Source organism: Pan paniscus, chromosome 7 (genome assembly GCF_029289425.2).
Source record: "Pan paniscus chromosome 7, NHGRI_mPanPan1-v2.0_pri, whole genome shotgun sequence".
Taxonomy (NCBI): domain Eukaryota; kingdom Metazoa; phylum Chordata; class Mammalia; order Primates; family Hominidae; genus Pan; species Pan paniscus.
In genome coordinates this window covers 160,917,117-160,929,185 of record NC_073256.2, presented here as the reverse complement: position 1 = coordinate 160,929,185, position 12,069 = coordinate 160,917,117, and the positions used below count along the sequence as shown (strand labels likewise).

The following is a 12,069-nucleotide window of genomic DNA, read 5'->3' as shown; positions in this document are numbered from 1 at the left end:
TTTGGCTGATTTCTCCCTTTTGAAATGGGAGTATTTACCCAATACCTATGCCTCCATTGTATCTTGGAAGTCACTAACTTGTTTTGATTTTATGGGTTCATAGGTAGAAAGGACTTGCCTTGTCTTTTTTTTTTTTTTTAGACAGAGTTTCAGTCTTGTTGCCCAGGCTGGAGTGCAATGGCACTATCTTGGCTCACTGCAACCTCTGCCTCCCAGGTTCAAGCGATTCTCCTGCCTCAGCCTCCCTAGAAGCTGGGATTACAGGCATGCACCACCACGCCTGGCTAATTTTTTGTTTGTTTATTTGTTTTGTTTTTTGAGACAGAGTTTCACTCTTTTTGCCCAGGCTGGAGCACAATGGCACTCCCTCAGCTCACCGCAACCCCCCGCCTCTCGGGTTTAAGCAATTCTCCTGCCTCAGTCTGCTGAGTAGCTAGGATTACAGGCATGCACCACCACACCTGGCTAATTTTGTATTTTTAGTAGAGACAGGGTTTCCCCATGTTGTCCAGACTGGTCTCGAACTCCTGACCTCAGGCAATCCACCCGCCTCAGCCTCCCAAAGTGGTGGGAGGCATGAGCCACCACACCCGGCCATCCCTGCCGGTTACTAATGGCTTAGCACCATCCCCCGAGTCCTGTTCTTGTGGTAGGCTTCTCATGACATCTGGTCAGTTAAAAGTCTGTAGCATCTGCCCCGCTCTCTCTCGTCCTCCTGCTCGGCCGTGTGAAGTGCCTCCCTCCCACTTCACCTTCTGCCACGATTGGAAGCTTCCTGAGGCCTCCCCAGAAGCAGATGCTGCCATGCTTCCTGTACGGCCTGTGAACTGTGAACCAGTTAAGCCTCTTTTCTTTATACACTGCCCAGTCTCAGGTATGTCTTTATAGCAGTGCGAGAATGGACTCATGTACCATCTCGCTGTCAGAACTGAGACATCCACTTTGGTGTGGTGTAACTGTCAACTCCAGACCTTATTTAGATTTCCTCAGTTTTCCCTGATGCTGTTTTCTGTTCCAAGATACTACATTCCATGAAGTCACTGATTTTGGAGTGCAGAGGAGCGTGAGAAAGATGGAGAGCGTGGATAGAAGTGTCTGGAACACGTCCTCCAAGGTGGCTGGTGGTGGTAGAGGGGCCAGCTTTGATTTTGGACAGTGAGAAGGAAGCTGGCAACTCTGCTGGGGACAAAGGGTGCGTCACAGCCGTCAGAGGTGCTGCTGGCTGTGGGGTTAGGGCCTCACCCCCAGGAGAGAACTAAGCAGGGCTGGGTGCTGTGGTAGGGCAGGGGCCCCTCAGGCCCTGGGCTGAACCAGCACGGGTGGTGAGGGAGCTGCTGTGGTCAAGCCAGCTGGGCAAATCAGCCTGCTCTTGGCCAAGGAAGAGAGCGCCGTGGAGCCTGGCCCAGTCCCTGTGCCCTTCATGTCAGCTCCGCAAGCACAGGCTGGAAGAGTCTCCCTATGGACCATGCTCCCAGGGCCAGGCTGGCTTGGGGAAGAGGTGACCTGGTGCCTGGGAGATTCACCTGAGGCTCTCCACTGTCTTGGTGCTGATAGAAAAGGCAGACGACCAATTAGTTATCTGAAGACAGTTCTCCGGTTGCGGGCCCCAGTCCAGGCCCCAGAGGGCCCCCTGTGGGAAGCAGTGCCTCAGTGCGTGGCCAGGCAGTGTGGACATTGGCTTAGCTGGAAACATGAGCCCACCCAGGCCGCCTGGCCTGTCACGCTCGGCAGCTTGGACGGGCCTCTGTGCTTTCTGTGAAGGCTGTGTTCAACCTTTTTTTACTTTTTGACCATTAGAAGGATTAAAAGCTGTCTGATATTTTAAATTGGTATTTCTCTGATGTAAACTGAGGTGGAAGACCTGTTCCCATGTTTCTAAGGCCTTTGTGTCTTCGCTTCTGGAAAATCTTTTTGGTGATTTTTGGAATCTTTTTGGTGAGGGTGAGGGTGTTTTTCTTTTGGGTTGTTTGATTCTTACTGACTCAGAGGGAATTTATAAACATAAACAAACATAAAAATACATATAATGTCCTGGACTTTAATCTGTTAGTCACATGTCTTCTCTGTTTGTGGTTTATCTTTGCATTTCTTTGTGACGTGTTGAAAATCAGAAGTTCTTGATTTTAACGGACATAGTTTTATAGTTTTCTTTACATTTTGCACCCTTAGTGTCTTGAATAAGAAATTCTTCTCTACACCAGATTGTGCTCAGTTGCCTCTAAATATTTTGTTGTGTTTACCTTTCGCATTGAGACTTTCATCCAGCTGGAGGTGATTTTCTTGTGTGGTGTGTGCGGTGAGGTCCAGTTTCATTTTGCCACAGCGCCTGGCCTCGAAAAGCCCATTGTTTCCAGCGGGTGTGCGGTGCAGCCCTCCCTCCTGTGGTAAGGTCTGCGTGGATGCGGGCTCTGCTTCTGGCTCTCTGTTTGTTCATTGGTCAGTTTGTCCCTGAGCCAAACCATGCTCTGAATTATTTGAGCTTCATAATAATAAAGCAAGTTCTTTCACCTTGTTCTTTTTTAGAACGAATTTCAGCTATTCTTGACCATTATTCTCCCAGAAATACATTTTAGATTTTTCTTATCAGGTTAAAAAAACTTGGAATTTTGATTGGGATTGTCTTGAATCTGTAGCTCGGTTTGGTGGAATGGGCATCTGTCCCCAGAGCAATGAGCTGCCAGCCTGTGGGGATGACATCTGTATTTCTTCAGTTAGACCCTCCCTTTTAATGTCTTTTTTTTTTTTTTTAAGAGACAGAGACAGGGTGTCACTGTGTCACCCAGGCTGGAGTGCAGTGTTGTGATGATGATAGGTCACTGCAGCCTCCAACTCCTGGGCTCACGTAATCCTCCTGCCTCAGCCTCTCAAGCAGCAGGGATTATAGGCACATGCTATGACACCTGGCTAATTTTGTTTTTTTTAATCTTTTGTAGAAACAGGGTCTTGCTGTGTTGCCCAGGCTGATTTCGAACTCCTGGTCTCAAGCAATCCTCCCACCCTCCCGCCCTGGCCTCCTACCTTTAATGTGTTTTAATAAGGTTCTTTATTATCTTTTTTTTTTTTCTTAAGACAAAGTTTCACTGTTGTTGCCCAGGCAGGACTACAATGGTGCAGTCTGGGCTCACTGCAGCCTCCACCTCCCAGGTTCAAGCAATTCTCCTGCCTCAATCTCCTGAGTAGCTGGGATTACAGGCATGTGCCACTATGCCCAGCTAGTTTTGTATTTTTAGTAGAGACAGGGTTTCTCCATTTTGGTCAGGCTGGTCTCCAACCACCGACTTAAGGTGATCCGCCTGCCTTGGCTTCCCAAAGTGTTGGGATTACAGGCGTGAGCCACTGTGCCCAGCCCTTGATTAGGTTTTGTTAGATTTATTCCTAATACTTTTATTACTATAAATAGTATATTTAAAATTTGTATTATCTCACTGTTCATTGGCGTATAGAAATATAATTTTATATAGATTTTATCTCCAGCAACTTTGCTGAACTATATTAGTAATTAGTTTATAAATTCTCTTGCATTTTTCTGTATAAACAATTATGTCATTTGCAAATAATGACTTTTTTTCTTCTTCTTTTGAGTCCAAACAAGTTTTCTTTCTTTTTCTTGTCTTCCTGCCTTGGATAGGACCCCAATACAATATTGACTGGTGATGATAGTGGGCTTCCAAACTTTCCCCTTGACATGTGATGCTTTCTGGGAGTTATCTTTTAAGAAACCCTGTATATCAGGCTGAGGAAGTTACCTTCAATCACTAATTTGCTAAATGTTTCTTTTTAAAAAACTGTTGAATTTTATTAAATACTTATTTCATATCTGTGAGGTGATCATATGATTCTTCTCTTTTAACCTGTTAATGTGCTAATTTTTGTTCATTGATTTTCTAATATTAAACCAACCTTGCATTCCTGAGATAAATCCAACTTGGTCCTTGATATATTAGTGTTTTTACACATTGCAAGACTCTCGTTTATAATTTGTGTAGGACTTTTTGCATTCTTTTCATGAGTGATATTGGCCTAAATGTTTTTTTCTCATATAGTCCTGGTCAGATTTGGTTTCAAGATTATTCTGGCCCCATAAGCTGAGTAGTGTTCTGTGTTTTTCTATACGTGGACTTGTTCATGGAAGACTGGAATTGTACATCTGGAGTATTTGGTAGAACCACAAGTAAAGGCCAGGTGCGGTGGCTCACACCTGTAATCCCAGCACTTTGGGAGGCTGAGGTGGGTGGATCACAAGGTCAGGAGAACAAGACCATCCTGGCTAACAAGGTGAAACCCCATCTCTACTAAAAATACAAAAAAGTAGCCAGGCATGGTGGCGGGCACCTGTAGTCCCAGCTACTCGGGAGGCTGAGGCAGGAGAATGGCGTGAACCCAGGAGGCAGAGGTTGCAATGAGCCGAGATCGTGCCACTGCACTCCAGCCTGGGCAACAGAGCAAGACTCTGTCTCAGAAAAAAAAAAAAAAAAGGAAAAAAAGAACTACAAGTAAAACCCTTTGGGTTGGAGCTTTGCTTTTTAACTACTGATTCCAATTTCTTCATGGTTATAGAAATACTTGGATTTATTTTTCTTGTCAGTTTTTCTAGAATTTGTCGATTCACTGGTGTTTTCAAACATACTGGCATGACGTTTGTTATCACAGCGTGCGGTGTCTTTCATCATCTGCAGCATCTTTAGTTACACGCTTAGCGTTCCCAACGTTGTTTACATCTTCCTTCTCTTTATTTCCTGATTAACCCTATTGGATAAATTGATTACTGTTTTAAAAGAACCAACTTTTAACTCTCTTGGTTTTAATTCCTATTTTGTTTTTCTTTCCCTCTGCTTTGAGTTCATTTGCTGTTCTCCCCCTAACTTTTAAGCTAGGTCTTCTGTTGTGATATAAGCATTTAAGGCTATGTATTTTCCTTTAAGCCCTGTTTTCGCTGTTCCACAGATGGTGATACATTTCCAGATCTTTGGAGAGTTTTCTGGGGGTTTTGATTGGCTGGTTTGGGTTTTTCATTAGTGAACATGAGATGAAGGTCTCAGGCCTTTGAAATTTAAGATTCATTTCATGTCCAGTGTGTTTCCTTGTATATTTTCTTCCATCATTTTACTTTCTTCATCGCTCCTAAGTAATTTCAAAAAGTTCTTTTTTTTTTTTGAGACAGGGTCTCACTCTGTTGCCCAGGCTGGAGTGCAGTGGTGCAATCTTGGCTCACTGCAACCTCCACCACCCAGGTTCAAGCGATTCTTCTGCCTCAGCCTCCCAAGTAGCTTGGATTACAGGTGCGTGCCACCACATCCAGCTAATTTTCGTGTTTTTAGTAGAGACGGTTTAGGAGAGACCGTTTCACCATGTTGGCCAGGCCTGCTCTCGAATTCCTGACCTCAAGTGATCCACCCACTTTGGCTCCCAAAGTGCTGGAATTACCGGCGTGAGCCACTGTGCAGGGCCTCAGAAAGTTCTCTTTGATCCTCGGGATTTGGTTGTGTTCTGCAGGAGGGTTCTGATCGGCGCTGTCCAGTACAGACATGTATGAGTCATATGTGAATTTCAGCTTTTCTAGTAGCCACCTTTAAAAGGTTAAAAAAGATTATACACCAAAGCAGATGGAATCATGTTTTATTTAACCCATCCTATCAAAAATTTCAACATGTCATCAAGGAAAAAGAAATGTGCATTTTACATTATTTTGCTCCTACTAAGTCTGAGTCCTGGCACGTGGTTTACACCAACACCCACACCTCAGCTCACACTGGCTGTGTGGCAGGTGCCCTCTGGACATCTCAGCCGGGCACTCTGCATCCAGTGTTGCCCACCAGCCGTTGTTGGGGCTGTGGGTGCATCTGATAAAATGCATCCGCAGCCTTGGTGATGCCTGCAGTCCTGCCCCTTTGTGAACAATGGACCTGCACACCGCCACGCCCGTCCCAGTACCGCGTGGGATGCCTGTGCTGGTGGCAGGGCTTTCCTTGTCAGGCATAGCCACTGCCCCTGCCCCCCCCCAGGAGGCCTTGCCCCCGCCCCCCCCCCCGGGCCCCTGAAGCCTGCTCTGCTGCAGGACCGGGCATCTCTCCAGCCGCAGGCCCCTGAGGAGCCCCTGGTCTCTGGGCCCCAAAGCACTACCAGGCCCTGTGTAGAGGGACTCAGACTCCGTGTCGCAGGAATGAATGAGTGAGTGAGTGAGGGTGCAAGCACTGGCCTGAGCCTGGCTTCCACCTGGGGGTATGGCGGGGGCCACACCACAGGATCCAGGGAAGGTATGGGGTACAGTGCAGGGCCCGGTTCTGAGCAGGTGCTCACGGCCAGCCCCAGGTACAGGAGCAGTACCTGGGATCCCAGATTCTTAGGTCCGGTGCCTGGCAAGGGACTGTGTGGCTGGGAGGATGTGGGTTCAAGGCTGTGGCACCCCACGAGCTGGAAGCACTCCGGCCACTCTAGTGCCGTGACAGATTTGAGCTCCACTCTTGGAGCTTGTCACAGTTCACATTGGGGACGCCTGTCGCTTAGTCCCATGAAGAGCAGTTTGGGTGCCCCATGCAGTGGGCTCTGCAGGGTGAGGGGGAGGGCATACCCTCCCTGAAAGGCCTTGGGCACGAGGCAGGCAGGCAGCTGGGCTGCAGAGCAGAGCCCGGGAGGGGTGGGCAGAGGAACGGCAGGCTGGGCGCCCTGCTCCACAGGCCAGGCTGGGCCGCTGGGGCCTTGGGCAGCCTCTTTGTGTTTCCCTGTGGGCCTGGTAGGAGAGCTGGGGCCATGTTGCTGCCCAGAGCACCTGCTGGCTGGCACACCCCCTGCCCTGTGGGTATAATTAGCACTGTGACAGGTGCTAGGGATCGCGTGCCCAGCCCAGCCCTGACCCAGTGCAGCCTGGCCTTGGCTGACCTGCCCCACCCTCTCCCGGCCCAGCCTAAGACCCCCAGGTCTCTAGCCACACCCACCTTCCCGGGCTCCCTCTGTGCTGCCAGGATGGGCTGGCTGGGGTCTGGCAGAGGCAGCGGGTGGGCAGAGCCCTGAGCCATGGCCTGGCCGCAGGCTCTGGGAGTCCCCACGCTGGCCCAGCCCCGCCCTGCTCTCAGTCTGTGCCCAGGGCCTGCAGTTGGCTGAGGGCCTCTTGTGGGTGGGTGAGGGCCCAGGTGGAACTTCTCTGGACTGGTGGCCTCAGCCTTCCAAGAGGAAGCCTTTGGCCCCAAGACTTGGACGGAGCCTATGGGGCCCCGTGGGTACTCGGGGGGCCTGGCCTGGCTCTCCTTGCCTTCCCCGTGCAGCGCCACAGCCTCCAGCCGGCCCACCCACCTGCACACCTTCTCTCTGCAGTGCAAGAAGAAACACACGCTGCTGTGCCCCGACTTTGCCCGCAGGGGGGCGTGTCCCCGCGGCGCCCAGTGCCAGCTGCTCCACCGTACCCAGAAACGCCACAGTCGGCGGGCAGCCACGTCCCCCGCCCCAGGGCCCAGCGACGCAACCACCAGGAGCAGGGTCTCGGCCAGCCACGGGCCCAGGTGATGGGGCAGTGGGCACTGTGCATGTGAGCCTGGGTGGCCCCTCCCTGTCTGGGGAGATGCCCAGGGCCCTCTGGTTGAGCTCCCGCCAACTCCAGCTCTTTGGGCCTCAGACCAGAAAGAAATCCCAATCCAAGGCTGGGGATCACATGACCTCCAGAGATGCCCCTACCCCACTTCCAAGTCTGGACAGAGCCAAGGGCATCCCTGGCCAATGGAGGAAGGTGGGGCCTCACAGAGACCTGCTCACTGGGACAGGGTGGGAGGCCCAGCCCCGGGAGGAGTCTGGGGGCCCCCTTATCCAGCCCACCTGCCATGTGGGTGTGGAGCCCCATGGAGACCAGGAAGCCAAGGCCCTGGATGTGAGGGGCAGGCTCGGTGTGGAGCTGGGGCCATCCCTGCACCCAGCCTGTCCTTGCGGCCAAGGGCCAGGCCTGACCTATGCCTCCAGCTCTGCCCTGAGACCACGGAGGGCCACGGGAGCAGGAAGCAGCCAAGATCATGGGCAGCCTGTCGCTGGGATCCCCACCCGTCACCCCACCTCACACGTCTGCCCCTTCCTTCCCTGCAGGAAGCCTTCAGCATCCCAGCGCCCCACCAGGCAGACGCCCAGCTCGGCTGCCCTCACTGCGGCTGCCCTGGCTGCACCTCCCCACTGCCCAGGGGGGTCAGCCTCTCCCGCATCCTCAAAGGCTTCCTCCTCCTCCTCTTGTTCCTCCTCCTCCTCCTCATCCCCTCCCGCTTCCTTGGACCACGAGGCACCATCTCTCCAGGAGGCCGCCTTAGCAGCAGCGTGCTCCAACAGGCTCTGCAAGCTGCCTTCCTTCATCTCCCTGCAGTCCTCGCCCAGCCCAGGAGCCCAGCCCAGGGTCCGGGCCCCCAGGGCCCCCCTCACCAAGGACTCAGGTAGGCAGCACGGCCTGGCTCGGGCCCCCAGGGCCCCCCTCACCAAGGACTCAGGTAGGCAGCATGGCCGGGCTCGGGCCCCCAGGGCCCCCCTCACCAAGGACTCAGGTAGGCAGCATGGCCTGGCTCGGGCCCCCAGGGCCCCCCTCACCAAGGGCTCAGGTAGGCAGCATGGCCGGGCTCGGGCACAGGGGAGCTTTAAATGCCCCCTCAGACCACCACGTCAGAATCTCCAGGTGGGGCCTGGGTGAGTCCCACGGGCGCCAGGGGTGCACCTGCCAGCCCTGGGGCAGGGCCAGCCAAGGTGCGAGTGTAGCGGTGGCCGCTGCGCAGTCTGCCCCAGCTGAGGGCTGATTTAATTAGAAAGCACCCATTTCTGTTAATTTGTTCTGGAAGATCACCACGCACTCCTGGAGAGAACAGATGTTCCCTCTCCCCCGATGAGCATTTGGGGCTTGGTAAATGGCTCCACTCAGCCTTGTTTAGGAGAGAAAAGAGGATTTTATGGCTGCAAACGACCCTTTCTGTAAACATTTTACAGCTCTCCGCGCGTTTGAGTGACGATAAACCCCACGCAGCTCGGCGGGCTGCAAATTTGCGACCATACGGCTATCATTTTATTGTCATATTTCACGGTCGTAACGTTAATGGAAGATGCTTGCTGCAGCCTTCTCCAACAGCTCCGCTGAGCACGCTCAAACGCCTGCCTCGGAGGGGCCGCCTCTTGTTCGCAGCCTCCACGTCAGGGGCGTGGAGCCGTGGCCAGACCCTCCGCCCCACGAGACCTGGGCACCCGCTCCCTCCATCTGGGTGGGCCTCTCTGGGGTCGGGGAGCAGATGGGGCCCCGAGGCAGCCACTTGTATTTTTTTTTTTTAAGATCAGGAACCTAGCAGCCAGTTCCAGAGCCAGTGGAGGTGGGCAGGGTGCTGAGGGGTCCTGTGTGCACCTTGGGCGGGGCCTGGAAAGGCTGCAGAAACCTCCCCTGCTTGGCCATGGCCAGGAGCTCGGGCAGGTGGAGGTGCCTGGGACAGTCTCTGGGTAGGAAGCTGGAGCTGCTGCTGGAGCGGCCACCGCAGGGGCAGGCTGACGGGTCAGAGCCTGTGTAGTCTGTAGCCTGGGCCCTGGCTGCTGGGCCCGACTCAGCTGTGCACGGGTGAGCGGGCTCATCGGCCCTGAAGAGGGGTACCTGGGCAGGCCCAGTCCTGTGGGCAGCTACACGGAGACATCTCTATTCAGCAGGCCACCGTGGTGCCTGTCGGGTGGTCTGGAGGGGAGATCTGGGCAGGGAGGAGAGGCACTGGCACCCAGTGAGTGAACATTCATGGGGCAGGAGCCCCTGGGCTTCCCCGCTGTGGGGAACTGCTCCCTCCACACTGCCTGCCTCCAGGCCCTGCCCACCTCACCCTGGGGCCTCTGCTCTGCTCCTGCCCCTCCCCGCCACAGCTTGTGTGCACCCCGGCTTTCCATATGGAAGGTGCATCGTGGCCGCCTCATGTGTCTGGCAGCCTCACTGCACGTGCAGGGCTGTCTGGTGCTGTGTGCACCAGTACTGATGGCCCACCCTGCAGACCTTGTGGCCGGGACTGCCGCCCGCCCAGGAGGACCCCTGGACTGTAGGCAGAAGCCTCAGTTGACCTCATAGACTGAGCCTGCACCATGGCTAGACAGCCACAGAGGCTCACCAGGACCTGTTGGCAGCAGGGGGCAGAAGCTGAAGCCTGTGGCCTGTCTGTGCTCTTCTCCCTCGAACTCAGGAGGATATCTCTGCAGACCTTGCTGTGTGTGCTTGGGCTGACAGAGCCCCCCCATCCTGAGCCCGATCAGGAGCTTTGCAGGCTGGGGAGGTTCTTCCAGGGGTTTCTGGGCACCTAACTTTTGCCCTCTTTGCATAGGGAAGCCTCTGCACATCAAACCACGTCTGTGAGGACCCCAGGGACCGGCCTGCACCTACCTCAGACCCTCATCCTTGGAGAGGAAAGAGGCTCTGTCCACCACTCTACCCCACAGGAGGGCCGCCCGCCACCAAGCCTCACCTGGGGGCCATAGGGACACTGCTCTGCCTGCCTGGCCCTCAACCTTCCATGACCAGCGTGTGCCCAGGGCCTGGTCTTCCTCCCCCAAGCCAGGCCCCTGTCCCCACCCCACCACCCTCCAGGGTGCCAGACAGGGCTGGCCTCCAGGCCTGTCCCCGACTGCCATTGGCAACAGTGGCCCTGCAGCCCCCCAGCCCTCCCCACCCAGGTTTTCGGCCCAGTGAAGAGGCCACTGGCCAGGCCTCCCAGGCAGGTGTTTTATGTTCAGCAATAAAGGTTCTATCCCTAACTAGTTGGCTTGTCCTGACTGTTGCCATGCCACCGTCAGGCGGAAAGCACCGCCCCTCTGGGCAGGAGTATGGGGCCCCTTTCCTACCTCCCACGATGGTTCAGAAGTCAGAAGGCGCTTCTCCCTGGACCTGAGCAGCACCATCTGGGGTGGGGAAGGCCTAGGGGGCACTCTGGGGACCCGGATGCAACAGGCTAGAGCCATGGTGGGTGGGGCAGCTCGGCCAGCTCCCGGTTCCCCTGCCCTGCACGGGTGCCCGTGCTGGAGGGGCCTGACCAGGAGGCCTGGCTGAGGTTGTGCCACAGACCCTGGATTGGGAGAGGCAAGGCCTGGAGGGGCAAGGCTCCTGTAGGCATCCGCTCCCACCTTCCCTCACCTCCAAAGAAATGGGGGGTGGCCCCTGGGCGAGGCAGGCCAGCAACACCTTCAGGGGCCCCACGGCACAGCCTGGAGTCAGATGCACGAGCCTCTGCCTGTCTGGGCTCTGGGTGGGTGGCACTGCCACTGCCCACCCCACACCCCGCAGGGCCCCTTGGCCTGGTCCACACTCGGGCGGGGAGAATGCTCCGCCCCCTTGAGGTCGCGGCCTCCACCCTGAAGTGGGGTGTCCTGATGTTGGCATCAGAGGGGACGAGGCGCGAGGCTCGTGCGACGGTTCCACCAGAGCGAGTGCTGGGTGACACGGCGGCAGTTTCCGGTTCTCTCCACAGTGGTCATCACTGTGACCTCTACCCTGGGGCCCTGGGACCCAGCCTGTGGCCTTGGCCCTGCTGGGATTCCAGCCGGATTGGGTGGGATGGCGGATTCTGGAAGCCAGAGCTGTGGGTGGGGTGTGCCCAGCTGGCTTCTGTCCCCTCCAACACTGGCTCAGCTCACCCAGACCCAAGTGTTCACAGGGGCTTGTGTCCTTGTTTGGGACCCCAGATTTGAGGGTGGGCACCGGCTGGGCATGAGGCGGCCAGATCCTCTAACTTCACTTTGTGCCACCGGGAAGCGTCTGCCGCAGGCCCGGTGGGCAGCTGGACCCACCCATGGGTGCCACTTCCTTCGGCCACCCTGCGGCTGGCACATAGCCCCTGAAACGTGAAACGTCCATGGGGGGTGGGGAATAGGCTCCCCGTCCACCCAGCGCCTGTCTGGGACCGTGAGCGCTGCCATCTGACACACGGCACAGCCCCTCGGAGGCCCAGGGCACTGCTCTTGGGCAAGGGGGTGTGATGGCAGTTCAGGGCCAGGTCCACTGTCCCCAAATGCAGCCCCCACCGGGAGTGGCCAGCAGGAAGACTCAGAAAAGGCTGGCCACTGCCTTCAGGGGGCCACCATGGTGTCCCAATCCCCCATCTGGGG

General features: G+C 55.3%; 1 protein-coding gene across 1 annotated transcript in view; it reads left to right on the top strand.

Moving 5' to 3' along the window:
• ZC3H3 (zinc finger CCCH-type containing 3) overlaps positions 1-10,725 on the top strand; it is a 118,245-nt gene extending 107,520 nt beyond the window's left edge. Inside the window, exons 11-13 of the mRNA XM_003819449.5 lie at positions 7,309-7,493; positions 8,065-8,399; positions 10,293-10,725. Coding sequence (XP_003819497.4) covers positions 7,309-7,493; positions 8,065-8,399; positions 10,293-10,324 — 552 coding nt within the window. The 3' untranslated portion in view covers positions 10,325-10,725. The remainder of the gene's footprint in view (positions 1-7,308; positions 7,494-8,064; positions 8,400-10,292) is intronic.
• Positions 10,726-12,069: the final 1,344 nt, after the last annotated feature.